This window comes from Microcaecilia unicolor, chromosome 5, assembly GCF_901765095.1.
Source record: "Microcaecilia unicolor chromosome 5, aMicUni1.1, whole genome shotgun sequence".
NCBI classification, from domain to species: domain Eukaryota; kingdom Metazoa; phylum Chordata; class Amphibia; order Gymnophiona; family Siphonopidae; genus Microcaecilia; species Microcaecilia unicolor.
The window spans coordinates 105,200,563-105,227,282 of record NC_044035.1 but is presented as its reverse complement, the minus strand read 5'-3'; the positions used below and the strand labels follow the sequence as shown (position 1 = coordinate 105,227,282).

At 45.6% G+C, this 26,720-nt stretch overlaps 1 protein-coding gene across 1 annotated transcript in view; it reads left to right on the top strand.

Moving 5' to 3' along the window:
- LOC115470187 (hexokinase-1) overlaps positions 1-26,720 on the top strand; it is a 128,686-nt gene that overhangs the window by 19,193 nt on the left and 82,773 nt on the right. Inside the window, exon 2 of the mRNA XM_030203149.1 lies at positions 19,268-19,430. Within this exon, the coding sequence (XP_030059009.1) occupies positions 19,268-19,430 (163 nt within the window). The remainder of the gene's footprint in view (positions 1-19,267; positions 19,431-26,720) is intronic.

Here is a 26,720-nt window from a genome sequence, read left to right as displayed (position 1 = left end):
TGACTGTTATGTAGCGTTTTTTAGTACTCAGTATATAACGCTACATAACAGTGTGCGTAAAACATCTACTAATAATTTACAGGGCCTTTTACTAAGGCGCGCTCACATTTTTTGGCGCGCTAAAATTGTGGGTGCGCTAAACGTTAGAGACGCCCATGCATTCCTATGGGCGTCTCTAACGTTTATCGCGCCCACAATTTTAGCGCATGATAAAAACGTGTGCATGGCTTAGTAAAAGACGCCCTAAAGCGAGGCTCAGAACAAATACATACTGAACTGGCATAAGGCTCTCAAAATGTCCTCTGAAAATCCAGATATACGGTGGTATCCTAAGTACATGTGTACATCTTACTCATTTAAAAACAGGGCTTTTATCCCACAATGACTGAATTAAAAAACCAAAAAAACGGAATACGCGCTGCTAACATTATTAAATATTATATTAACTAAAAAAAACATCCAATCTGCCCTCTACACAAGAAATAAAAAAATGCAGAAGCCTGTGAAACTCACAAAGTGAGACCCATACAACATTAAAACCAAAACAAAGGTAAAAAGTATAGTCTCAGAGTCAAGATCGCAATACTAAAATATTAATAGCTTATAGTCACTCAAAAGGTTTGCTGCGCCTTGTACATAGGTGCGGAACTTCCAAAATAAAAGTAGTTAAAAACACTGAGCTTAAAAATTTAAAACTAAGGAAATATGTGCACTTACAACTAAAGTTTAAAAAAAACTGTCATAGGGAACAGCGTCACAACAACAACAAAAAAAAACCCAAATTTGTCAATTGAAACATCCGCAAACTAAATACTCACTGTTGCAAAAATCATTCCTTAAATGATGATTAATTGAAAAGAATTTACCGATATGGGATCAAAAGCAAATACTCGCTGTGCTGTCAGTGTCGCAGTGCTATTTGAAAAAAGGCACACTCGGGAGATGTATTTAAATATAAATTTAATGGGTCATGAATATTGAAATTTGAACGCAGCAAGTCATGAATATTAAAATGAGAGTATCAGATGATCCTATTGGAAAAATTACTCTTCAAAAACATGAGGTGAAACGACAAAGACATATTCACCCTACGGATGGAAAAACCTTAAGGGCTCTGTTTACTAAGGTGCGCTATCATTTTTAGCTCATGCTAAAAATTAGTGCGTGCTAACTGTGTAGAGTTTCATAGGAATGTTATGGGCATCTACATGGTTAGCGTGCACTAATGCTTAGCAGGCACTAAAAATACAATGTGCCTCTAGCGCGGCTTAGTAAACAGGGCCCTTTGTGTCATCCAAATTGATGAACTAAGAAATACGAAGGTTGCAAAAAAAATAATCCTATATAATAATTTGCACCTCCAACATTCTACGTCTGGATGCCTGGGTTCATAACATCCATTCCCACTCATTGCCCCACCTTCGCGTCAAAACGTAATGACGTCAAAGGGCGGAACAGTGAGGGGGAAAGGAACGCAGGAGGCGAGATGATGTCAGGAAGAGAGAATCGCGGAGAATCACCAGGCAGCTGTCGGACGGTCCACTGCTCCTTCCCGCCTTCAGCTCCCCGATCGACAGCCAGCCAGAGAACGTTCAGGTACAAATCGAGGGGAGGAGAGAATTGCGGGACATCGAGGAGGAGGGAGGGAGGAAGGGGAGGGGAGGGCAGGGCAGAAGAGAATTATGACTGGTAGCGCTATAGAAATAATTTATAGTAGTAGTAGTAGTAGTAGTAGAATTGCTGGACATGGATGGGAGGGCAGGGAAGAGGAGAATCGCTGGACATGGAGGGAAGAATTGCTGGACATGGAGGGGAGGGCAGGGGAGAAAGAAAAAAAAAGCTTACAAGACAGCCTTCCTAGGGCCCGTTCCATTGTTGAGGAAACGGGCATGGTTCCACTAGTAGTAATATAAAAAAGAACAAAAATTTTTTTTACACATGCTTTACTATCAATAGGAGTAGTCCATGGGGTTGTTTACTAAAGCTTAGCTCAAGTTATCTGCATTTTATTCCTATGGGCCCTGCATTTTATTCCTATGGGCCCTGCTGCAGGTGGCTTGAGCTAAACTTTAATAAACAACCCCCTAAGTAATATCAATATAGACAGCCATGTGAATATGTGTAATGATATGATTTCTATTAAAAAATGTGAATAAGAGTTACCGTACTGGTCCCAAATTTAAATCATGAACCTATTAAGAACATAAGCACTGCCATACTGGGAAAAGACCAATGGTCCATCAAGCCCAGCATCCTGTCTCCGTACATAAGATAATAAATAATTCACATTAAACTTTCTATCCTATTAAATAAGATATCAACCAGTTCAATATTTGCAGTTACCGCTGGGTTACCATAGGAGCCCTTTTCACCACTTCAGTGAGTGGCGGTAAGGGCTCCCCGCCGCATGGCCACGCAGTAAGAGTTCTCTTACTGCATGGTCATATTTGTCCGGGGGCTTTTTACCCGCTGCGATAAAAAGGGCCCTGGAGTGCGGGAAAAATGGTCCCTTCCTCTAGTAAAGTGCACTTTTTCCCACAGCTTGGTAAAAGGACTTGTTCAAGATCATTGTGAATTTCAGTAGGTAAACCCTTGCTTTCCTGGTTTGCAGCCCATTTCACAACAGCTAGATTACTCCTTCCAGGAGTAAAATATTGCATGGAAATAGTTCACAGTTCATGGGTGAATAATATTTCAAAAATACATAGGGGCCCTTTTACCAAACAGCGGTATAAAGGTGGCCTTTGCGCGTCTTATGGAGGTCATTCCCATGCACCAAGGCCATTTTTACTGCTGGGGTAAAATGACTGATATTTGTCTTATTAATGGCCATGTACTAATTTTCCCATTAGTACATGGCTATTAGCATGTGGGTCCCTCCTGCCACCCCACCCATTATATTGGTGATAAGGGCTCACACACTAAGCATACACTAATTGGTTAGCGCATGGCAATGTAGCTGCATTAACTGATTAGGACCCGATTCTATATATAGCACCTAAAATTAACGCACGGTAGGCAATCAAGCCTAAGTGTATTCTAAATACCGCATGTAAATCTACGCATGGTATTTAGAATATGCTTACGCGTAGTTCATGCGACTAAATCTACGTGCATCCATTTACATCAACAAAAAGCTGGCATAAATCCCTGCACGTAGATTTGTGCGCAGTGGCCCATATTTTATAACAATGCACATAGATTTTGGAATGCCCATGAAACGCCCCTTTCCACATCCTTAACCACGCCCCTTTTTGCCTGTTTGTGTTAGAATTTAGACACAGAATACTCTTAGCAATGTACATGCGTAAATTCTAATTTTTGCCAATTAGTGCTCGTTATTGCTTGTTAAGAGCTGTTAACTCTTAACAGCTTGTTAAAACAATCTAAGCGCATAGTTATAGAATGCGTCTAGATTTACCCATATAACTAACTGCGTGTAACTCTATGTGCGCTCTATAGAATCCAGGGGTTAGTGCAGAACACATTCACTGTCCGTCCCACCACCTGCCCCACATCGCTAAAAAAGAAATTTGATTTTTTAGCACGTGGGTAGCGTGCGCCACTCCCAACATTATTGCAGGATACCTCAGTGCACCCCGTGGTAAGGCATTTTTTGCTGCGGTAAGCACACGTTAGTGCTTCCCACAGCTTTGTAAAAGGGCCCCTATAATTTGTATTCAATTAGAGATGTCTTTCCACAGTTTGTGATCAAAAATTCATGGGAAAATGTTTTATTTCACGGAAAGGTGAAGTCCATAGTCTCCCTGTGAGCTCCCTGAGCTTGAAACAATGCCTCTGCCACCTATCAATGAGAACAGTAGCTAACTCATGAACTAGAACCTCTTAATTATGTAAAGTATTCTGTATCTAAAACTCTTTTAAATTACAATTAAAATACATTAGCTGGTTAAAAAAAAAGGTGCTTGAACAGCCCAAAATAGAATATGGTCTCCAATGTGCTTGTTTCCATGGCACTGTCTAACTGCAACAAAATTTGTAAAGACTAGAGATTCACTAAGAACCCTTTGGACACGTTCCAGGGGAATATCTGTCTTACAGAGCAGGGCCAGTGGAACAGAGTAAGCATGGCAGGAGGGTGCCACATCTACCTGGTGTCCTGCAGTGTGGTCCTAGAATGTTAACCACTTTTTTTATTCTTTAAGCTACTGAAGATGGGAAGGGAGCATAGAGCAATGGGATATAAGTAGCTCTCAGGTTTTAATGGCATGTTTTCAGATATGTTTATTTCTTCATTTGACATAGGTGAGGTCAATGCTGTTTACAAAAGAAAACAAAAGAAAGGAAAGAACTCCAAGCAATGGCAGGAAATAAACAAACATACAAAAATATCAAGTAAATTAAAATACAAGCATACAAAAAAAATTATGGAAAAATCTTCATGATTTTAAACAAGTTCTGTTACTTTCTCATCCTTAAGTTAACAACATAACAACATAAGAACATAAGAATAGCCATACTGGGTCAGACCAGTGGTCCGTCTAGCCCAGTATCCTGTTTACAACAGTGGCCAATCCAGGTCACAAGTACCTAGGAGAAACCCAAAAAGTGGCAACATTCCATTCTACCAATCCCAGGGCAAGCAGTAGCTTCCCCATGTCTGTCTCAATAGCAGACTATGGACATTTCCTTCAGGAACGTGTCCAGACCTTTTTTAAACCCAGATACACTAACTGCTGTTACTGCGTCCTCTGGCAAAGAGTTCCAGAGCTTAACTATTCGTTGAGTGAAAAACATTTCCTCCTATATGTTTTAAAAGTATTTCCATGTAACTTTCTTGAGTGTCCCGTAGTCTCTGTGTTTTTGGAACGAGTAAAAAAATTGATTCACTTCTACACCACTCAGGATTTTGTAGACCTCAATCATATCTCCCTTCAACCATCCCTTTTCCAAGCTGAAGAGCCCTAACCTCTTTGGCCTTTCCTCATATGGGAGGAGTTCCATCTCCTTTATCATTTTGGTTGATCTTCTTTGAACCTTTAATTCCGCTATATCTTTTTTGAGATATGGTGACCAGCACTGAACGCAATACTGAAGGTGAGGTCGCACCATGAAGCAATTCAGAGGCATTATAGTATTTTCGGTCTTATTCACCATCCCTTTCCTAATAATTCCTAGCATCCTGTTTGCTTATTTGGCCGTCGCCACACACTGAGCAGTTAGATTTCAGCATATTATCTACAAAGACACCTAGATCTTTTTTTTTGGGGGTGCTGACCCCCAAGGTGGACCCTAGCATCAGGTAAATATGATTTGGATTATTCTTTCCAATGTGCATCACTTTGCATCTGTCCACATTAAATTTCATCTTCCATTTGGATGCCCAGCCTTCCAATTTCCTAAAGTCTTCCTGCAAATTTTCACAGTCCACCTGTGTTTTAAGTACCTTGAATAGTTTTGTGTCATCTGCAAATTTAATCACCTCACTTGTCATTGTGATTTTCATATCATTTATAAATATGTTAGATAGAGTCGTGGGATAGGAGGCAATGTTCTGGTGTGGATTAGGAATTGGTTATTGGACAGAAGACAGAAGTTAGGGTTAAATGGTCATTTCTCTCAATGGAGGAGGATGAATAGTGGAGTACCACATGTGTGTCTGTGTACATATATGTGTGTATGTGTGTGTGGTGGGATATGGCAGCGGATATTGCAGCAGAAAGGCACCGATACCGGCAGCCTGTCCTAAGTGCTGCCACTGCTTACGAAATTAAGGAAGTACAGAGGACTACTGGAATTAAGGGAGTGGGAGCGGAAGATGAAGGACTCACAGGGTGCAGGGAGCGAGAGACAAAGTGAGAGAATGAGAGACTGGACTCTGGGCTAAACTTACCAATATATACAGTATGTGTGTGTGTTTGTGTGTATATGTGGAGGTGTGGGTGTACATATATGTGTATATGCATGTATATACTCATATGTGTGTGTGGATGTGTATGCTTGTACATATATATATGTATCTCTGTGCCTGTGTGTGTACATATATGTATATGTGTGTGTGTGGGTGTATGCAGAGCCAAATTTACCAATGAGCAAAGGGGGCAGTTGCCCTAGGCCCCTGCATAGAGGGGTCTGAACTGCACAGTTGCCCATTGGTAAGTTTAGCCCAGAGACCAGTCTCTCATTCTCTCACTTTGTCTCTCGCTCCCTGCACCCTGTGAGTCCTTCATCTTCCGCTCCTGTCCCCTTATTTCCGGCAGTCCTCTGTACTTCCTTAATTTCGCAAGCAGTGGCAGCACTTAGGACAGGCCGCCAGTATTGGAGCCTTTCCACTGCTATATCCCACCAACTTTAATTCAACTTCCTGTTTCTACAAGAAGCAGCAGTGAAAGGGCCCTGACATGACGTTCGCATCTTTGTGCTAAGCGCTGGCTCTGCCTACAGAGTTGAAGTATGGAGGACTGCCCGAGGGAGGAAGAAGAGCAGGAAATACAGGACTCATGGGGGGGGGGGGGGGGGGGAGAGATAAAATGAGAGAAGGGCCAGAGTGAAGGAGGGACAGAGCTGCTAGACTGCAAAGAGGGGGGAGCAGGAGATGAAGGACTCATGGCGGGGGAGAGAGACAAAGCAAGAGAGAGGCCAGAGTGGAAGAGGGAAAGAGAGGGACAGAGCTGCTACACCACAAAGAAAGTGGGGTGAGCAAGAGATGCAGGACTCGTGGGAGGAGGGGGGAGTAAGAGGCCCGAATAGAGGAGGGAAAGAGAGGGACAGAACTGCTAGACTGCAAAGAGGGGGCAGAGCAGGAGATGCAGGACTTGTGGGGGAAGGGGCAAAGTGAGAGAGAGGCCAGAGTGGAGGAGGGAAAAGGAAGGACAGAACTGCTAGACCACAAAGTGAGGGGGGTTGCTATATGCAGAATAGAGAGGGTGCAGGAAGAAGGGAAGAGATAGAGGAGAAGCTGAACACAGGGATAAACAGAGACATACAGAAGAGGTGCTGGGCAGATAGGGACTATAAGGACAGGGAGTCAAGGGGGCAGTGCTGGAAGGGGGGAAGACAGGGACACAAAGAGACAATGCAGAATAAAATAGGGGGGAGAGATAGGGTCACCACAAGAGGGCAGATGGTGAACATGAGGGGAGATGGGGGCAAGGGCACAGAGGGGAAATACTATGAAATGTGTGAGATACCCATGGACATAGTTTGGTCAAAGGTGAGGCAGAGCTGCACTGTATATGCTTATTTTATAAAATACATGGGTATTTACAAAGCTGTGGTAAAAAATGATAGTGATCCAGAGGGCAAAGCTGGAAAAGGGAGGAGATGAGGACCCAGAGGGCAGTGCTGGAAAAGGGTGACAATGGGGACCCAGAGGGGGGAAATGCTGGAAAGGGGGGGGGGGGAATAGGGACCCAGAGGAATAGTGCTGGAAAATGGAGGGGAGGGAGACCCAGAGGTGCATTGCTGGAAACAATGTCGAATAGGGATACTGAGAGTACAGATACTGTACATGGGGAAAGGATAGCAACAGGGATACAGAAGGGGGGTGCTGGACAGGATGAATAGGGATGGCAGAAGGAAGATGGATGGTGGATTTTGAGAGAGAAGAAATGAACAGGAGACCCTGCGAAGATGGAAAAAAAACTGAAGAAAGCAGAAAAGAGGCACTGGAAAAAATAAAATGCTCAGACAGTAAAGGTAAAAAAAGGATATTTTATTTTGAATTTGTCAGTTGGAATATGTCACCTTTTGGAAATGCACATTGTGATACCCTAAGTGGGGGTTTGAGGGTGGGCCTGTGAAATAACACAGCCGGACAAAGATATATAAACGAAAATAAGTGGTTTATTAACTGAATCCTGAGACCTGTTATGTTACAGGGCCAGGAACACAAGGTGAAATGCCTCTATAGTTCAGTAACTACAGTCTCAAGCAGGCCTCTGGCTGGCAGGCCCAAAACACCATCTGTGGCTGGTGGGGCTGCCACCCCCCAAACACAGCCTGTAAGTTCTTCTCAGTTCTTCGAGTTCCAGGTCTTGCTCCAGCCAGACCTCAGAGCAAGGTTTGCTAGTCTCACGTCAGGAAACCAGAGTGGCTTACCTCAACAAGGTCACGATCATTAGACATAAGCTGTAGTGGCATGTGCTGAGGCTCCCATTCTTTCTTCCCTGGGTCTCCTTAACCTGAGTCTGGCCCTGTCTTTTATACTTCCTGGTTCTGACTTCACCCTCCCGGCTCACTTCCTCCCAGAGTGGGACTACCATCCTTAAGTTGGGTCAGGCTATTTGAGGGATCCTTCTTAAGGGTGAGGGGCAGTGTTCTGTGTACCCCCTCACACACATCTTTGATATTTTACGTTTCAGTTTCTATTTTTCTTTTTGCTGTATATACAGAATCTGGCTTCCTGAAGTTCTGGTTCAGTATTTTACCTTAAACTCTTTATTACTGATCTGTGGCCCTTGTTTCATATTTGTTGAGGGTCTGTCTGTATTTTTGTGTATGCTACCAATGTGCAGTATTCTGCTAGTACAGGGGTGGGAAACCTTTATACACAGGGGGCCGCATGAATGTCAGTACTATCCCTAGTGGGTCACAAACATAAAATTAAGAAATGCGCCATGTAGATCACTGATGACTGAATGAACATAAATTGTTACAAGAACGGTCTGTTACCCTATGGTGCTCATTTTTAAAGTCCACCAAACAGTATAAATTTTGCTCAGTCACACTAAGGAAGATTATAACCTATTTAACTTTATAAGTCTGTGTGCTTTGAAACTGAGCCTTTTTACTTCTGTCTTTCCAAACAATTGCTAACACTGTCAAACAAGTGTTTTCCCATTGTATCCTTCAACAGTTCCACTGACAACAAAACCCTGGTTAATGATGTTTGTGCGGGCCGTTTTCTGTGCATACTTATGGTCTCGCAGGACACATTAATTTAATGGCGGACTGCATATGGCCCACCCCTGTGCTAGCATGTGCTTTCTGTGTAGAGATATGTAGCAGTCCCATTTTTCTCACTAGGTAGTGTATTGGTGTTTTAGGGCACAGTGTAATATTTAGTGTTGCCTTTTCATGGATAAGGTTGTTGCTCTTTTCCTGGGAGTTAGTGCTATTATGGTATGGTAAGGTTCTAAATGTTTTTTTGCACAAGTTTGTGCATAGTGTTTTGCAGTGGAGGGATTGTGTGTTGGCCCTACTGAGACTACATCAAAGCATTAATATAATTTTAGTTTGTTATAATATCAGATGAGGTTTTAGAAGATTTTTCAGGATCTGATGTGTGTTGAGGTGGGTGCCTTTATAGCAGACTTGTGTCGGATCAGGTTTAACTTATGAGACTCTGAGGTGTATTTTAAAGCACTTAGACTTACAAAGTTCCATAGAGGGGCATAATCGAACGCGAACGCCTATCTCCATGGGCGTCTATGTCCGAAAACGGGTATGTGAAGAGGCGAGACAGACCGTATTTTCGAAAAAATGGACGTTTTTGAGCTGGGCTTTTGTTTTTTTTTAGTGATAATGGAAACTAAAAATGCCCAGCTCAAAAACGTCCCAATCCGAGCCATTTGGTCATGGGAGGGGCCAGGATTCGTAGTACACTGGCCCCCCTGATATGCCAGGACACCAACTGGGCACCCTAGAGGTCAGTGCGGTGGACTTCAGAAAAAGCTCCCACATGCATAGCTCCCTTAACCCCCCTCCCCCAAAACCCACTACCCACAAATGTACAACACTACCATAACTCTTAGGGGTGAAGGGGGCACCTACATGTGGGTACAGTGGGTTTTGGAGACCTCCCATTTACCAGCACAAGTGTTACAGGTAGTGGGGATGGGCCTGGTTCCACCTGGTTGAAGTGCACTGCGGTACCCACTAAAAGTGCTCCAGGGACCTGCATACACGCAGGCCTCTAGGACTTGTTGCTGCTATATAACATTGGCACACCAGTTGACACCTGAAGACTAATCTCTCCGAAAACGTCCTTTATTGGAATAAGCACGCTTACTCACAGTTAACTGCAGATCAGAGGTTGTGCCCCCTCTGGCAACGAGTCTCCCTGGTACTGAGATGAGCAGTAGGTCAGAGCTGGCAGAATGCTGTACAATGCCCTCTTTCAGCCACATTCGAGGTAAGAACTAAGTTCTGTAACGTGGCTAACATGTGAAAGGGATCTAAAACTGGCTTACAAAAATGGCCACTACCTCATGGACTACCGGAAACAAAACAGGGCACACTCTGACCCAGTAAGCAGGGGGAAAAGCACCATGGGAGTAGAGCCTACCAACTACCAACATCGTGAGCATTTGCCACAAGCTAGTGGAATCACAGAGCCCAATACCCTACACCCACATAACCGAAAAGGTGTCACACTCACCCGAGAGCCACATCAGAACCAGGGAAAGGCTGTCACAGGATAGAACACATTCTGCTGTCATGGAGGTGGGTACGGCATTTGAGGCTGGCATAAAGGCTGGAAAAAAAGTTTTTAAAGTGTTTTTTTTTGGTGGGAGGGGTTATTGACCACTGGGGGAGTCCGTGGAGGTCATCCCCAATTCCCTCCAGTGGTCATCTGGGCAGTTGGGGCACTTTTTTGGGACTTGTTCGTGAAAAAAAAGGGTTCAAAAAAAGTGACCCAAAATCGCGGTAAAAACGCCTTTTTTTTCGATTATCAGCTAAAGACGCCCATCTCTCCTCGGCCGATAACCACGCCCCAGTTCCGCCTTCACCACACCTCCAACACGCCTCCGTCAACTTTACCCGTTTCCGCAACGGATTGCAGTTGGAAACGCCCAAAATCGGCTTTCGATTATACCGATTTGGGCGCCCACTGGAGAAAGACGCCCATCTCCTGATTTGGGTCGCAATATAGGCGTTTTTCTCTTTCGATTATAAGCAGGATAGTAACCTATGGGACTTTGTAAGTCTAAGTGCTTTGAAAATGAACCTCTCTCTGCCTCTTGAGGATCTTTAAATACAGCTGAATTGTTTTTATAGATGTGTATGTGGGCAAGTGCTTGAAATAATTGAGTTGAAAATATGTAATATATCACTCATGATACAGAAATCCATTTTTAGGTTCACATGAAGGCATTACTGGTCAATAGTGTGGCCTCAGTCTCTTCACCACCGTGCCAAATTTATATTCCAAATGCATCATGAGAAAAACCTCACTCATTGGCCTTCACTCTGTCTTTGGAATGGGCCACCCATAGTATCTCTACAGTGTGGTCCAGCATCTTCCTTCCTTCCCCTCTCCTGGTCAAGCAACTTCCTTATTCCCACTACCTTTGCTTTCAGCAAAATAAAAAAGCGGTATAACGGTGTGGATATGCTGATGGTTCTCCTGGTCCTGCCCTGTTTTGATGTGGAGTTCCTGTTTCTAAAGAGCAGAACCAGCAGAGCCATCAATGGTGTGGCCTAGACAATGACTCCCATATGCTTGCTTGGGGGTTTTGTTGGCAGGAAGTGGCTCGGTTGGTAGGGGGCTAAGGAAACTGTGCTGCTGGACTTGGGGGGGGGGGGGGTATCCACAAATGTTTGCCCAGATCAACATAGGTGGTTAAAGCAACCCTGTGTGTATATATATATATATGTATATTTGTGCTTGTGTTTGTATGTATGTGTGTGTGTGTGTGTGTGACTGTGTATATGTATGTGGTGTATGATTGTGTGTTCATCTATGTAGATGTGTGTATGTGGGTGTGAGTGTGTGTACATATATGTATGTGTGTGTAAATATATATGTAAGTGTGTGCATACATGTACATTTATGTGTGTATGTATATATGTGTTTATGGATGTGCATGTGTGTGTATATATTATATAATTTATATATATATAGTGCTTGTTTGCTCATATATGTATGTATGGGTGTGTATGTGTGTGTTGAATGTGTGTGGGTGTGTATATGTGTTCATATATGTGTATGTAGTTGTGCAGTATATGTGTACATATATTCATACACATGTGTATGTGTGCATGTGTATGTTTATGCACATGTGTGCATGTGCATATATATGTATATGTGGGTGGGTGTGTATGTGTGCATGTGTTCTCATATATGTGTGTGGGGGGTGTGCATGGGTATGTATGTATATGTGTATGTTGAGTGTATGTGGTTGTGTAGTATATGTATGTACTGTATGTGTGTGCATGTGTTTACATATGTATATACATGTGTGTGTGTTCCTATTTGTAGTGTGCAGTTCATATAGATTATTAAGTTAATAGTACCATTAGTTAATCTTTCTATTTGGTATGATGACACAAACCCTTCCCCATAATGTTCAGGTTCTCTATGTCATCCAAAAGGCCAAGAGGGGTGTTTCGTCAGCTCCAAGCTTAGACTTACATTGTATTTTAGCCAAAAGGCTGAGAAGCACGGAATGCAATGCAAGGCTTGTTTTGAAGGGGGAGTTGGCCAGTTCTGGTGGCTGAATGTCTGTGGCGTATGCTCTTACATTGTGGTAAACTACATTGTGTGTAGTTTATTCTGGTTTGCTGTGCTTTCCTGTCATGAATGGAATTCCTATGTTTGTTTATTTGTATACACTAATTGTTTTTATACATATGTAAACCGTTCTGTTTTGCAGTTGCAATAAGATACGGTATATAAATTAACATAAATAAAAAAAAATATTTATTATCATGCTTCCTACAGTCAGCGCTGCTTGTACCTCAGGCACCAGGACAGAATATCCACAAGAAAGGACAAACTAAAGATTTCCCTCCAAAAATTATAATGAAAAAAATACACAGAGTACAAAAAATATTATTCTTCCAGCATCTGCTTGCTTGTCACTTTTGTTTTATTGTTTAGTATAGTGCTTTATACCACTTGTGCAGATAGCTGAACATGGGGCTGTAGCAGTAGCCTTTTTTGTAATGACCGGGTAGAAGACTAGAGTGGGTGTAAGGTCAGTCAGGCTTGTCCACTCTAGGAGGCCAGAGCATCCAAGTTACCCAGTGCCAGGAGGGAGATTTTGGGCCAGTCCTGGATTTCTGCCACCCTCATCCTATGCATTATGGGACTTGCAGCACTGGAACTGGGTAACTTGGCAGGTCTGGGAAGCACTTCAGGAGGTTTATTTGAGCTTACAGGCACAAGCCAACTCAGTGTCTAAAGCAGGAACTTGGGAACAAAAGCACAGCTTCTTGGCAGCAAAATCATTATGAAGAAAAAATTCAGCTATTCACTTATCAATTAATCAAAGAGAAGTTTACCAGAGTTCAGAATCACCAGCTTCTGCAGACAGAGCTCTGTTGTAGTTAAGCTATTCAAAAGCATCTCTCTTTATTAGAGGGCAGTCAGGTGTTTCAAACCCTTTTTGATTCTGGGTGTGTCTGTTATGTGGGCCAGGTGCCTTTCTGGCCCAGCTTTCTCCTGTGCAGTCAGGAGAAATCCATCCCCTGACCTGGCTTAAGCCCATGCATTTTTCCTATAACGTTGAGTCTCTACCCTGTTGCAGGTCGAAACTCAGTGGTCAGTGGTATGAGAATTCTCTGTGTTCTGAATCCAGCGATTGGAAGTGATCAGTGGAGGGAATAATATATCTGAATTGATTCTCAGAGTAATCAGTATTGATGGCAAGATCGTTTTTTTTCATACTTATCCCCCTCCCCAGTTCTAGGACTGTAGTAAAAGTATAGCTCTAATCAGGGGCAGACTGAGGGTTGTCTGGGCACCTCGCCTGACCGCTGCCCTACAACCCCCTGTCACTGTGCTGCTGCCCCTTAGCACCGCAGCTGACGCCCCCGCTACTCCGGTCCTACTTGAAGGGCCCTGGTGGTCTAGTGGTCTGTGCAGGGGGGAGGGGGAGCATGTTCTTTCCTGCCGCTATTCCCCAGCCTTCCAGTGCCGCGGTGTTTTTAAAATGGCTTCTGAGACTTCCTGCCCAGCGGTAGTCTTGCGGGTCTCAACAGTCTCATGAGAATTCCACAGGGAGTCTTGGCCGCCATTTTTAAAGTATGACTGTGCCGGTGTTATGATCGTGGTCAGAACCCCTCTCAAACTTACCTTTTTCCTGGGGGTCAGCTTCTTAGCTGGCTTCTGTTTCTTTTGTCTGTCCTTTCTGAGTTAGCTCTCTCTCTCTATGCTGGCAGCTTCCAGCAGCATGTCTCTAATTGTTTCACTTTACTACAGCTGTGTGTGTGGACTGAGTTAGCTCTACCTCTCTTTGGGTGTACTGGCTTCAAGTTCTTCACGGTGCTGCATTGGTGTGGGTTGGGCCTCTCTGGGTTTCAGTGTGCTGTCTGCCTGGGTCTAGGGAGTGTGACATCATCTGGGAGGGCCTTGATAAGGAAGTGGTGCTCTTCCCTTCAGGGCCTTTGCAACGTTTGCTTGAGGTAGGGTGGTGCAGTGTGCACTTCTGATTTTGTGTCTAGTTTCCCTGCTTACTTTTGCTAAAGGTCCACGTTAGTGTTAGTGCAGTGTGCACTTTGATTTGTGTTTAGCTTCCCTGCTTGTTTCCTTGTGGCTCCCCTGTTAGTTTCTGTTACTAGCACTTCTGTAGGTTTAGTGCTTGCTTGGTTAGTTTAGTGCTGTGGGGCACAGCTGTAGCTTGGTGTTTAGGAAGCACCTTTGCTAGTTTTTGTGTTTTTTCTTCCTTGTTTTTCCCTTGTGGCTCCCCGGTGTCCCTTTTAGTGCTAGGAGCACTTCTGGTTGTTTGGTGCATAGGAGCACCTTAGTTAGTTTAGAGTTGTAGAGCACTGCTTGTAGCTTGGTGCTTAGTAGCACCTGTGTTACCTTTGTGTTTAGTTCCCTGCTCTGTTAGTTTAGAGCTTAGGAAGTCCCTTTGTTGAGCAGGGCTTAGGAGCTCCTGTTAGTTTAGGGCTTAGGAAGTCCCTTTGTTGTGCAGGGCTTAGGAGCACCCCTGGTAGGATAGGGCTTAAGTTTGTCAGTTTAAGATTTAGGAGCACTTCAGTTAGTTGAGTACCTGGAGCACTCCTGCTTCAGCTTGTTCTAGTCCTGGTCCCTGTGTCATCCGGTATCCGGTAAGTCCTGCCGGCCACTCGAACCCAGGGGCTCAACCCTTGGGGGGCAGTGGCTAAGTGCAGATGAAGCTGTACGGACCAGTCCAGTGTGCTCCAGTCCAGTGTGCTCCAGTCCTGTCTTCTCCAGTCCGGGGGATTCCAGTCCAGTGTTCCAGTCCTGTGTCCTCCAGTCCGGGGGATTCCAGTCCGTGTGTTCCGGCTCGCTGGGCGGTGCCTGCAGTCCCTACCGGTGCCGGTGTGCTTGCCCAGCGTTGGTTGGTGGGTTTTGCCTGCTGCTGTCGCTCCTCATCAGCAGCCAAAGGGCTCACGTTTGCTCCAGAGCCCGGCCCCGCAGGCTCTGAACCTGAGAACCTGACAGCCGGGCAGGGGAAATAGCGGCAGCAAAAAGGGCAGGAAAGAACATTTCCCCATGCAGAGGCCACTAGATTACCAGTGATGCGCCTTTAAAGGTAGGACCAGGGAAGGCTGTAGTGTGTTGTGAGCATCCGGGCAGACCCCTTGGACCACCTAGAGCCTCAGAGCCCTCGGGCACTGCCCGGTTGGCCGAATGGTCAGTCCGCCCCTGGCTCTAAGCATGGAGTAAAACACTACACTAAAATTACACTGTAATTCCTTATTCAGCTCATTTGCATATATTTACATGTTTATTTATTTATGTATTACATTTGTATCCCACATTTTCCCACCTTTTTGCAGGCTCAATGTGGCTTACATAATACCATTAGGCGATCGCCAATTCTGGTATGAACAAAATACAGAGTGAAGTTATAGTAGGGTAAAGTTCATATGTGACAGGTTCGTAAAGAGGAGGAAGGGTTTAGTTATTTCCAGTATGGTTGTGGTTTCATTGTGTTGTAGGGTTCAGGCATTTAGGTTGGATTATTAGGGTATGCCTTTAGGAACAGCTTAGTTTTTAGTGCTTTCCGGAAGTTTAAGTGGTCATAAGTTGTTTTCTCGGCGCTTGGTAATGCGTTCTATTGTTGCGTGCTTATATAGGAGAAGCTGGATGCATAGGTTGTTTTATATTTGAGACCTTTGCAACTTGGGTAGTGGAGATTTAGGTAAGTTCGTGATGATCTTGTAGTGTTTCTGGTTGGTAGGTCTATGAGTTCAGTCATGTATCCCGGCGCTTCACCGTATATAATTTTGTGTACCAGGGTGCAGATTTTGAACGCAATACATTCTTTGATTCGGAGCCAATTCAATTTTTCTCGTAGGGGTTTGGTGCTGTCGAATCTCGTTTTGCCAAATATGAGCCTGGCTGCTGTGTTTTGAGCAGTTTGGAGTTTCTTTATGACTAGTAAAAGAGGCCTGTTTCGAATAGAAAAGAAATGGGCGCTAGCAAGGTTCCAGGGCCCCCTCCCCCCTCCTGTTCCCCCCTCACCCCCTCCTCTTCTCCTCCCTCACCCCTCCTTCTCCCCACCCCCCTCTTTTCCCTCCCCCTCCCCCCACCCCTCTTCTCCCTCCCTCCTCCCCCTCCCCCACCCCTCCCAACCCCCCTCCTCCTCTGACCCCCCTCCTCCCTTATTGGGGGGTGGGGGGGCTTGGTTGGCAAACTGGGACAGTGTGGCTGTGTTTTTTTGTTTTTTTCCGTTGCGAGGCTGACGTATCCTTCAGACCATGTTGTTGCGTTTTGGTGTGTCTTTCTGATAGAGCTTTTGTGTGTTTGGGGGGGGGGCGTTGCTGGCGAGCTGGGAGGGTGTGTCATGTGTCTGGGAGGGGAGTTGTGAGGGAGGTGGCGAGTGGCTTGCAGGGGGTAGTAGCGGCGGCAGTACCGGCAGTGTTGATGACGTTGGGCGCGGACTGAGGGTGGGGGTGCGGCGTAAGTTATCTGAGGTGGTTTGCGCCAGCGCCGGTAGCAGCAGTGTTGAGGTTTTGGATGTTGGCTGCAGAGCTGGGGGGGGGGGGGGGGGGTGCCGCGTGTGTCTCTGAGGGGGGTTACCCGGCGGTACCAGCAGTCTTGAGGCCGGTTGTCTTTCTGCTTCAGTGAAGTTCTGTGTGTGAATCTATGTCCGGGCACAGGGGTTGCGCTATTCTTTGAGTCCATTGGTGTGCCTCGTGCTGCTATCATGTGGTTGGTCAGTGCTGCTTGTGACGAACCAGGAAGCACGCTAACGTCAGGACAGGACATAGATACAGCGTTACAGGCAGCACGAACCCTACAAACCCTTCACTGCCACGGAGTCAGCTTCAGAACGTTGGAGGTGCTTTTTATTATAGTAGATTTGTTCTTTGCATTCTGCATAGATTCCGTTGCAGTAGTCTAGATGGCTTAGTACCATGGATTGTAGGTTGCGGAATACTTCCCTCGGGAAAAAAGGTTTCACACGTTTGAGTTTCCACATTGAGTGAGACATTTTCTTTGTTGTAGATTTTGCTTGGTTCTCTAGCGTGAGGTTATGGTCAATTGTAACTCCAAGAATTTTCAGGCTTTCTGAGATGGGGAGGGTGTAGTCAGCTGTGTGTATGTTGGTGGGCCTGTTTGTGCTGTATTGAGATGAGAGGATGAGACAGTGTGTTTTTTCTGAGTTGAGTTTGAGTTGAAATGCATTCCCCCATGCTTACCGTGCTATCCTTTAGCTTGCTGTAGATACTAGGTAGAAGTAATATTTGGATGGGAATATCTGCATGAAAAACAAGTAAACTGACATTCTACTACTACTACTTATAATTTCTATAGTGCTACTAGACACACACAGTGCTGTACACTAAACACATAGGAGACAGTCCCTGCTCAACAGAGCTTACAATCTAATCAAAACAGATAAACAGGACAAATAAGGGATTAGGAAATTACTTATGGTGGGAATGATTAAAACAGACATGGGTACTGAACAAATGAATAGGAGTTAAAAGCAGCTTCAAAAAGGTGGGCTTTTAGCCTAGTTTTGAAGACAACCAGAGACAGAGCTTGATGTATAGACTCAATTGCAGACATATGGTGCAGCAAGATAAAAGGAACAGAGTCTGGAGTTGGCAGTGGAGGAGAAGGGTTCAGTTAAGAGAGGTTTTGGGGAGAGGTATAGGGAGAGATAAGAGTGGAGAGGTACTGATGAGCTGCAGAGTGAATGCACTTGTAAGTCAGTAAGAGGAGTTTGAACTGTATGCGGAAATGGATAGGGAGCCAATGAAGTGATTTGAGGAGAGGGCTAATGTGTACATAGTGACACTGGTGGAATATCAGCATGGTCAAATTGCTGTGGTGTTCCTCAGGGTTCCCCTCTTTCCCCTATTTTATGCAATATCTTTTTACGATCTCTAGGATTTATGTTGGCAACTAATGGCTTTACAGTATACAGTTAGGCAGAAAATATCTCTGTTTTTAAGCCATTTAACTCCATTTCTGAAATTGGTACTTTCAGGATACAATATTGTATGGCTTTATTAAGTAATTGGATATTTCAGTATAAACTTAAACTTAATGACTAAACTTTTATGCATTAATAGTAAATTAGATTCTGTTCCTGACTCTTGTTTATACTGGCCAAGCTGAATATCAGCTATCCACTATAATAAAGATATTGGGTGTACTAGTGGACAGTGCTGCCTCAATGGAAGCGCAAGTTGCCTCTTTAGTGAAAAAATCTTTTTTTTTCTCATTAGAAAACTACATTATGTTCAAAGTTATTCTGAGGCAACTTCATTTTGTCTGCTGATACAAGCGTTGCTCTGTTCACAATTGGATTATTGCAATTTAGTATATTTAGGTTGTACAGAATCTCAATTGAAAAGAATTCAAACTGTTCAGAATACTGTGGTCTGCTTGATATTTGGTTTAACCAAGTATGATCATGTTTCTTTTTGTTATGTAGAACTTACACTGGTTACCATTTGAGGCTAGAGTCTTGTTTAAGGTGGCCTGTTTTCTTGATAGACTACTACATGGCTTAACCTCGGATTATCTGTATTCACATTTTCAATTTGCTGTCTCTGTTAAATCTAGAAGAACTACTTTCAATCAATTGTTTTATTTTCTTTCAGCTAAAAGAAAAAAATGAGGTTGAGAATGCTAGAATTCACCTCAGCCTTCCAGGCCGCTAAACATTGAAAAGAGTTTGCTCAGATACTTTTTTCCTCTAATTTGTATATGATGTTTAGGAGAAAGGTCAAGACTTTATTGTTCCAAAAATTTCTTTCAAATGAATTCCATTTTATTAATACTCCCAGAGGTTTGCTCTGGTTTTGTTTTATCTTGCTACCCGTTTTGAACTGTGAGGTATTAGTGGCATAGAAGCTTGTATGGTATGGTATGGTATGGTATAGATTTTTCATCATATGTTTCATAGTTTTGTGTTCTTTTATTCAGATCGATAAATACCTTTATTCCATGCGACTTTCTGATGAAACACTGCTGGATATTCAAACTCGCTTTCGGAGAGAGATGGAGAATGGCTTGTCCAGAGACTTCAATCCAACAGCCACAGTGAAGATGCTACCCACGTTTGTGAGATCAATTCCTGATGGAACAGGTGAGAAACTTACAACTTTAAATTCCAATCCAACATAACAATCTTGTTGGACAGACTGGATGGACAGTACAGGTCTTGTTCTGCCATCACCTACTATGTAACTTTCAGGCTTATTTTCGAAAGAGAAGGGCGCCCATCTTTCAACAAAAATCAGAAGATGGGCGTCCTTCTCCCAGGGTCGCCCAAATCGGCACAATTGAAAGCCGATTTTGGGCGTCCTCAACTGTTTTCCGTCACAGGGACGACCAAAGTTCACGGAGGCGTGTCGGAAGCATAGCAAAGGCGGGAATGGGGCATGCTTAACACATGGATAATGGAAAAAAGAAGGGCGTCCCTTACAAACACTTGGGCGACTTTACTTGGTCTTTTTTTTTTACGACCAAGCCACAAAAATGTGCCCTAAATGACCAGATGACCACCGGAGGGAATCGGGGATGACCTCCCCTTACTCCCCCAGTGGTCACTAACCCCCTCCCACCCTAAAAAAAATGTTTAAATATTTTTTCCAGCCTCTATGCCAGCCTCAAATATCATACCCAGCTCCATGACAGCAGTATGCAGGTCCCTGGAGCAGTTTTAGTGGGTACTACAGTGCACTTCAGGCAGGCGGACCCAGGCCCATCCCCCCTTACCTGTTACACTTGTGGAGGAAACAGCGAGCCCTCCAAAACACACCAGAAACCCACTGCACCCACATCTAGGTGCCCGCCTTCATCCCTAAGGGTTATGGTAGTGGTGTACAGTTGTGGGTAGTGGGGTTTGGGAGGCTCAGCACACAAGGTAAGGGAGCTGTGCACCTGGGAGCTTTTTCTGAAGTCCACTGCAGTGCCCCCTAGGGTGCCTGGTTGGTGTCCTAGCATGTGAGGGGAACCAGTGCACTACGAATGCTGGCTCCTCCCACGACCAACTGGCTTGGATTTGGTCGTTTTTGAGATGGACGTCCTCGGTTTCCATTATCGCCGAAAACCAGGAATGACCATCTCTAAAGATGACCATCTCTAAGGTCGACCTAAACGTTGAGATTTGGGCGTCCCCGACCGTATTATTGAAACGAAAGATGGCCGCCCATCTTGTTTGATAATACGGGTTTCCCCGCCCCTTCGCGGGGACATCCTAAAAGGAAGTCCACAGGAAAACTTGGGCGGTTATGCCCCTCCACGTAACCAGAGCTCAGGACAGTTCACAAAAGAATTAAAGAACAAAGATGTTACCAAATATCAAGTTCTAAACCTAGTTTTACATTAAGCTAGAAATTCCTTGTCATCAAGCAAATGAATCCATTACGAATGGGTTGTGTCCACCTACCAGCAGGGGGAGATAGACAGCGCTGAAAACCATAGTGCCTCTTGGCCAGCTAGCTCCATCTGCCTCTCAGTATTCTCTATCTCCCCAGCAGGGTTGGACGCAGCTTATTCAGCTCCTTCAAAAATCTGTCTGGGGTGGTTCCTGAGCTTTTGCCAGTTGTAGCAGGGGTGTTGTGGCTATTGTAGCTTCACTTTAAAGGCACATAGGTTCGCCCTTTCCCTGCCTTACCCTTCCCCCTATGTGGATGCAGGCATATAGGTTTGCCCTGTTCCTGCCTTTCCCACACTCTTCTATGTGGATGCAGGCACATTGGTATGTCCTTTCCTTGCCTTTCCCACACTCTTCTATGTGGATGCAAGCACATTGGTTCGTCCTTTCTCCTATTTGGTGAGGAGTTGGAGAAAATTGTTAAAGGCCTGGGGGAAACTATACCCCAGCGCTCACCCGAGGATAGGCCGCGGCCTTCTTCCAAGGGTCAGGCGGTTCCCTCCTCTTCCAGACCTCGCTTCTGTGAAGCTAGAAGGTACCGCCCGAGGCGTTCTGCTGGGTTTACTTCACGTGCCCGCTTTCAGCAGAGGAACTCCTTTCGCTTGGACAAACGTTCCGCTGCAGCCGGCTCAAGGCCTGGAGTTCATGGGCGACCCTCTCAATGACGGTGCGCCGGCCCACTCCTCGATTCCTACAGTTGGAGGACGTCTTTCCCTCTTTCTCGAGGAATGGTTCAAGATTACCTCAGATCAGTGGGTTCTGAACCTGATCAGAGATGGCTACAGATTAGAATTCAATGCACCAGTGAGAGATGTGTTTGTGGAGTCCCGATGCGGCTCTGCCGTCAAACGGGCGGCGGTAGAGGAGACCTTGCAAGGCTTGTTGCACCTCGGGTCGGTAGTCCCTGTGCCTCCCGCCGAGATCGACTACGGTCGTTACTCCATTTACTTTGTGGTGCCGCGAAAAGGAGGGTCTTTTAGGCCCATACTCGACTTAAAGGAAGTCAACAAGTCACTAAGAGTGTGGCATTTTTGCATGGAAACCCTGCGCTCCGTCATTGCGGCGGTACAGCCAGGAGAGTTTCTCATGTCTCTGGACCTGAAAGAAGCTTACTTGCACATTCCTATTTGGCCCCCGCACCACCGGTTTTTCCGGTTTGCGATGTTGGGAAAACATTTCCAGTTTCGGGCCTTGCCTTTTGTCCTCGCCACAGCTTCCCAAACCTTTTTCAAGGTAATGGTGATAGTAGCTGCCCTTCTCAGGTGAGAGGGTATCCGGGTTCTCCCGTACCTCGACGAAAGGCTCATCAGAGCGGACTCTGCAGTAGAGAGTCATCATGTAACAGCCAGAGTGGTCTCAGTACTTCAATCTCTGGACTGGGTCGTCAATATACCCAAAAGTCACCTGACCCCCCTCAATCTCTAGAATATTTGGGGGGTCCGGTTCAACACAGCCTTGGGATTTGTCTTTCTACCCGAGCAAAGGCGGTGCAAGCTTCAGAACCAGGTCCGTTTGCTCCTGAGGATGCCTCGCCCGTGAGCTTGGGACATAGTCCAGCTGTTGGGATCGATGACGGCCACCTTGGAAATGGTGCCATGGGCGAGAGCACACCTGAGACCTCTGCAGTGTTCCCTGCTTCAACGGTGGTCTCCAATATCTCAGGATTACCAGCGCAGACTCACGTGGCTCCCTGTGGCCCGGCTCAGTATGGAGTGGTGGCTCTCAGACAGCATGCTGCAGCAAGGAATGCCACTAGCGCTTCCCGATTGGTGCCTGGTGGTAACAGATGCCAGCCTGCAGGGCTGGGGGCACACTGCCAGGGGAGGCATGCCTGGAGGGACTGGCTGTCAGAGTTCTGTCAGACAATACGACAGCACCGGCCTACATAAATCAACAAGGCGGCACTCAGTGCAGGGCACTGGCCGCGCAGGCCGTGCAGATTTGCCACTGGACCAAGCTACATCTGCAGTTTCTGTTAGCAGCTCACATTGCAGGTCAGAGCAACGTGCAAGCTGATTATCTAAGCAGGCATCAAATCGACCCAGCGGAGTGGGAACTGGCAGACGAAGTGTTCCTTCAGATCTGTGCCAAATGGGGGACGCCCGTAGCAGATCTTATGGCGTCAAGCGCAAATGCCAAAGTCCCGTGCTTTACAGCAGACGGAGAGATCCTCGCTCGGCGGGGTTGGATGCCTTGGCTTAACCCTGGCCTCAGGGCCTCCTGTATGTGTTCCCTCCTGGGCCCTTGATAGGGCGAGTACTCCTGCGAATTCGGCTACATCAAGGAGAGGTGGTTCTCATTGCCCCAGATTGGCCCAGGCGGCCGTGGTATGTGGACCTCTGGCGGATGCTGGTGGAGGCTCCCCTTCCTTTGCCTCTGGTACCGAACCTGTTGTCACAGGAGCCGGTAACCATGGAGGATGCCTGCCGCTTTGGTCTTACGGCATGGCTATTGAGAGGGCGCAATTGAGAGACAAGGGCTATTCCAACAAGGTCATCTCCACTCTCCTTCAGGCCCGCAAGCGTTCCACTTCCGTTGCCTATGCTCGGATTTGGCGCCAGTTTGAGGCTTGGTGTGCTGCTAAAGCGATTACACCTATGCGGACTTCGGTCTCGCCGATACTTGACTTTTTGCAGGATGGTTTACAAAAAGGCTTGGCCTATAATTCCCTGCGTGTTCAAGTTGCAGCCTTAGCATGTTTTCGGGGGAAGGTGGCTGGCCTCTACCTGGCTGCTTATCCGGAGGTTGCACGGTTTCTTAGAGGGGTGCTTCGGCTCTGTCCTCCCGTGCGGGCTCCATGTCTGGCCTGGAATCCATGAGCCCTCCCTGATTGATTGATTAATGCTGTTTTGGGTTCAGTTTTTCCTGTAGATATGTTCCCTCATTGGGAGAAGTTGGAAAACAGTCTTCAGGATATCTGTTCTGTTACAGGAGGTTGAGTTCGTCCCTCCTTTGAATTACTGCTCCTGTTCTGGGGCATTCGTTCGCTGTGAGGAAAGTTCATGTTATTCTACTTCATGGTGTAACACTGCTTTGGAAGCTTCAAGTACTGAGAGGCAGATGGAGCTAGCTGGCCAAGAGGCACTATGGTTTTTCAGTGCTCTCTATCTCCCCCTGCTGGTAGGTGGACACAACCCATTCGTAATGGATTCATCTGCTATGACTAAAGGAAAGAAAATTACCAAGGTAAGAACCTAATTTTCCCATAATCCAACTAATAACGTATCATCATAACCGAGACATACAGAAAAGAGTAAACATCACTAGAAGACTGCTACATCAGATAAAAGTAAAATGCAAACATGAAATAGAATTGAATACTCCATTAATTATAAATCCATGAAAACTAAAACCTGACTTAAAATTAGTACCATTGCTATGATAAAATACTACTACTACTTAACATTTCTAGAGCGCTACTAGGGTTACGCAGCGCTGTACAGTTTAATAAAGAAGGACAGTCCCTGCTCGAAGGAGCTTACAATCTAAAGGACGAAATGTCAAGTTGGGGCAGTCAAGATTTCCTGAATAGAGGTGTAGTGGTTAGGTGCCGAAGGTGACATTGAAGAGGTGGGCTTTGAGCAAGGATTTGAAGATGGGCAGGGAGGGGGCCTGGTGTATGGGCTCAGGGAGTTTATTCCAAGCATAGGGTGAGGTGAGGCAGAAAGGGCGGAGCCTGGAGTTGGCGGTGGTGGAGAAGGGTACTGAGAGGAGGGATTTGTCTTGAGAGCGGAGGTTACGGGTAGGAACGTAAGGGGAGATGAGGGTAGAGAGCTAAGGAGGGGCTGCAGATCGAGTGCATTTGTAGGTTAGTAGGAGAAGCTTGAACTGTATGCGGTACCTGATCGGAAGCCAGTGAAGTGACTTGAGGAGAGGGGTGATATGAGTATATCGGTCCAGGTGGAAGATAAGACGTGCAGCTGAGTTCTGAACGGACTGAAGGGGGGATAGATGGCTAAGTGGGAGGCCAGTGAGGAGTAGGTTGCAGTAGTCAAGGCGAGAGGTAATGAGAGAGTGGACGAGAGTTCAGGTGGTGTGCTCAGAGAGGAAAGGGTGAATTTTGCTAATGTTATAGAGGAAGAAGCGACAGGTCTTGGCTATCTGCTGGATATGCGCAGAGAAGGAGAGGGAGGAGTCGAAGATGACTCCGAGGTTGCGGGCAGATGAGACGAGGACGATGAGGGTGTTATCAGCTGAGATAGAGAGTGGAGGGAGAGGGGAAGTGGGTTTGGGTGGGAAGACAATAAGCTCGGTCTTGGCCATGTTCAGTTTCAGGTGGCGGTTGGACATCCAGGCAGCAATGTCGGATAAGCAAGCCGATACTTTGGCCTGGGTTTCGGCAGTTATGTCCGGTGTGGACAAAATAAAATCAGAACTACTAAACTGGTCATGTTTTCATTAAACATCATACGATTATCTGTTAAATGTGCATCATGTGGATGCTTATGTCATAATCTCTGCACAGCATAACAAAAAATCCATTCCCCAGTTTTAAATTAATCTTACTTCTTCTGGTGCAGGAACACGTTAAAAAGCCTTGTCCATTAAACAAAAGCAGTGAACAGGAACATAGTTAACTAGTCCTTTTTTTTGTTTGTTTTTTTCAAATAACTTGGACCAGAATTGTACTGTGACTGTTGCATGGGAGCTTGAACTCAGTGCTCACACACTAATGATGTAGATCAACGGTGTCACTTGCTAATGTTGGCATTTGCATGGCGTGTCTGGTGGTTCACATTTCTGTTTATCACACAGTCACACCGGGCTCATGCAGTGTCAGTGAGCTAAAAATAAGAAACTAGTGTGCTGTTTGGAAGGAGAGAAGATGCAGAAAACAGTGTTGTTGCAGTGTCTTTCAAAGACGATTGCACCAACACCAGTCTGTTACAACTCTCCGTATATTCAATAAAATGTTGGGAGATTTGTTGTATGGTAAACCACCAGACTATGAATTTGTTTATACTGTATTTTTATAATGCTGTATTGTATGTAATACAAATGTCAACGTTTCAACATGCCTGAGGGAAAAGGGGAAGTGGTAGAGTGCAAGGGGGAGGGGAGAGGAGAAGGGGATTGTGCACGGACGATGGGAAAGGGAGAAGGCCCACAGAAACACATATCTGGACATCTCCAAGAGACACACCTATCTATCCCCTAGTCCTCCAGCACACACACACACACACCCTCCTCATAAAAACAGACACACATCACACTCACCACATACACATACCCCCTCACATGACACCACCCACCCCTGCCATCTTACATACGTAATAACGTAGTATAGGACGGCAGACAGACCTGCATGGTCCATCTAGTCTTCGCAGTAAGGCAGCCAGAGCCACACCTGTCACCCTACCTAATCACTTTACACCACTCCTCTCCCCACCATGTCCTCCATATCTGACTCTGCAAACAGAGAAAAGGGAAATGCGTCTCAGTGTCACTCTCTTAAATGTACACTTTCTAACTTGTTCACAGTGTGCAGAGATCTCATTGCAGTCTGTGATTAGTCATGATCTGATAAACCTCACCTATGGAAAATTACCCAGGGTAGAGATGGGATTAGAATTGGTGTCACAGAGTGTGAGTTATTGGCCCATTCCTAATAGTTACTTGTAGCACCTTGTTGCGTCTATGCTGTGTAATACAGACTGCCACCTGGCCACTCTGATTGAGAAGAGCCTTTGGGCCTGTTTGACGAACTAACATAACATAGTAACATAGTAGATGACGGCAAAAAAAGACCTGCATGGTCCATTCAGTCTGCCCAACAAGATAAACTCATATGTGTATACCTTACCTTGATTTGTACCTGCCTTTTTCAGGGCACAGACCGTACAAGTCTGCCCAGCAGTATTTCCCGCCTCCCAACCACCAGTCCCGCCTCCCATCACCGGCTCTGGCACAGACCATATAAGTCTGCCCTCCACTATCCTCGCCTCCCAACCACCAACCTGTCTTCCCCCACCTGCTCCGCCACCCAATTTCGGCTAA